This window comes from Poecilia formosa, unplaced genomic scaffold, assembly GCF_000485575.1.
Source record: "Poecilia formosa unplaced genomic scaffold, Poecilia_formosa-5.1.2 Scaffold487, whole genome shotgun sequence".
NCBI classification, from domain to species: domain Eukaryota; kingdom Metazoa; phylum Chordata; class Actinopteri; order Cyprinodontiformes; family Poeciliidae; genus Poecilia; species Poecilia formosa.
Genome location: NW_006800426.1, coordinates 68130 through 69563, shown reverse-complemented (window position 1 = coordinate 69563; position 1434 = coordinate 68130). Strand labels below are relative to the sequence as shown.

The 1434-nt window shown below is 39.6% G+C and overlaps 2 protein-coding genes across 2 annotated transcripts in view; both read right to left on the bottom strand.

Annotated features, from left to right (window-relative positions):
* Positions 1-989, bottom strand: part of LOC103156565 (UPF0676 protein C1494.01-like) — a 17461-nt gene extending 16472 nt beyond the window's left edge. The window contains exon 1 of the mRNA XM_007578672.2: positions 862-989. Coding sequence (XP_007578734.1) covers positions 862-974 — 113 coding nt within the window. The 5' untranslated portion in view covers positions 975-989. The remainder of the gene's footprint in view (positions 1-861) is intronic.
* LOC103156564 (UPF0676 protein C1494.01-like) overlaps positions 1-1434 on the bottom strand; it is a 17260-nt gene that overhangs the window by 11565 nt on the left and 4261 nt on the right. The window lies entirely within an intron of this gene.

The window sequence follows — 1434 nt, the reverse complement described above, 5'->3', positions numbered from 1 at the left end:
GATCCGGAGTGAAGTGAAGGCTGCAAACTTTGCTGTGCGGCGTTAGCTGGTAGCAACAAATTACAAGCCAACTTCTTAATTCAGGATCGCTTGGAATTAACGAAAACTTAAAAGCCCATTATATTAGGAAGACAACAATGTTAATAGTATTGTTTTTTTGCATCTGAAATACGACTTAGTCTTTTCTACCAGTCATGGTAACTCAAAGCGGAAAAAAGTGAGCCGCATTGGCTCCTGAAGATGTGACGTCAACGCCTTAGGTGCAAAGAGCCCATTAGATTAGTTGTGTTACCACCCCATGCCACTAGAGGCAGTAGCAGGCTCTAAAAGATGTGACTAAGGAGCAGATTTAGAAGTCCACCGAAAGCTATATAATTTGTTAAAAACTGTGAGCTGCACGGAAGTAAATAAAAGAGAGAAGCTCAAATACATTCTGAGAAAACTCCTTCCTAAAGGTGAAAATATATCACAGATTTCAAAAGAAAATAAAAATGGGAGGCCACGGATAATAGAGTAAATAGCTCCGCCTTCACTTCCGGAGTGCAATGGTCCCATTTCCAAATAAGGTATGAAACTGACAGTGGTCCGTCCCCGCCCCTTTCTGTTTGCTGCAGCGAAGTCCTTCTTGTCTATGTGGCAAAAAAAATGCGGAAGTGAAAATAAATGCGGAAGTGCTAAAACGGAAGTCTGTGATATATAAACTATTGTACACTACACTGTGTTGGTCTGTCACATCAAATCACAAAAACGTGCATACGAAATTTGGGATTCTGACAAAAGTTTATTATTTTTATTTTTTTAAAATGCATATTAGTGTCTTTTTTTGTCATATCTTCCTTATCTCGTATCTGGATGGCCTACCTCTCGGTTTCCATCGACACCCAGCCGTGGTTGTTGCTGTTTGGGAAGCTACCCCTGCTGAGTTGCTTCTTCAGCTCTTCTGGCTGCAGGAAAAACCTCTTGGACGACTCCATGACACGCTCCACCTATTAAAGACACGCCACATATGAAATGCATATTTCACTTTAGAGCAGGGGCGCTCAAACTTTTTGAGACCAAGATCTACTTTTTATCTCACCAGCCGGCTGAGATCTACCTTATGACACGAAGACATAAAAATTGTAAATTAAACTCTATTGATTATTATCTATTATTGATTATTGACTTATTTTATATGCGAATATACATCAGTTATAGCAGAAATAATAAAGTGATAAACCTAACGCAATTTCTTCCTCAGTGAAATTCTGACACTGGGAGGAGGTTACTGGTTTCTCAGTCAGAAGCTGTTTGCAAACCCGACATCAGCAGTCAGTTATGGTAGATCTGAACTTTGGTTTCTTGACCTCAATATGAGGAACTACAGACTGATAGGAGGAACCAAAGAGCCCAGTAAAGTTAAAGGCAAATCTTCTGAAGTTGGATAATTAATTT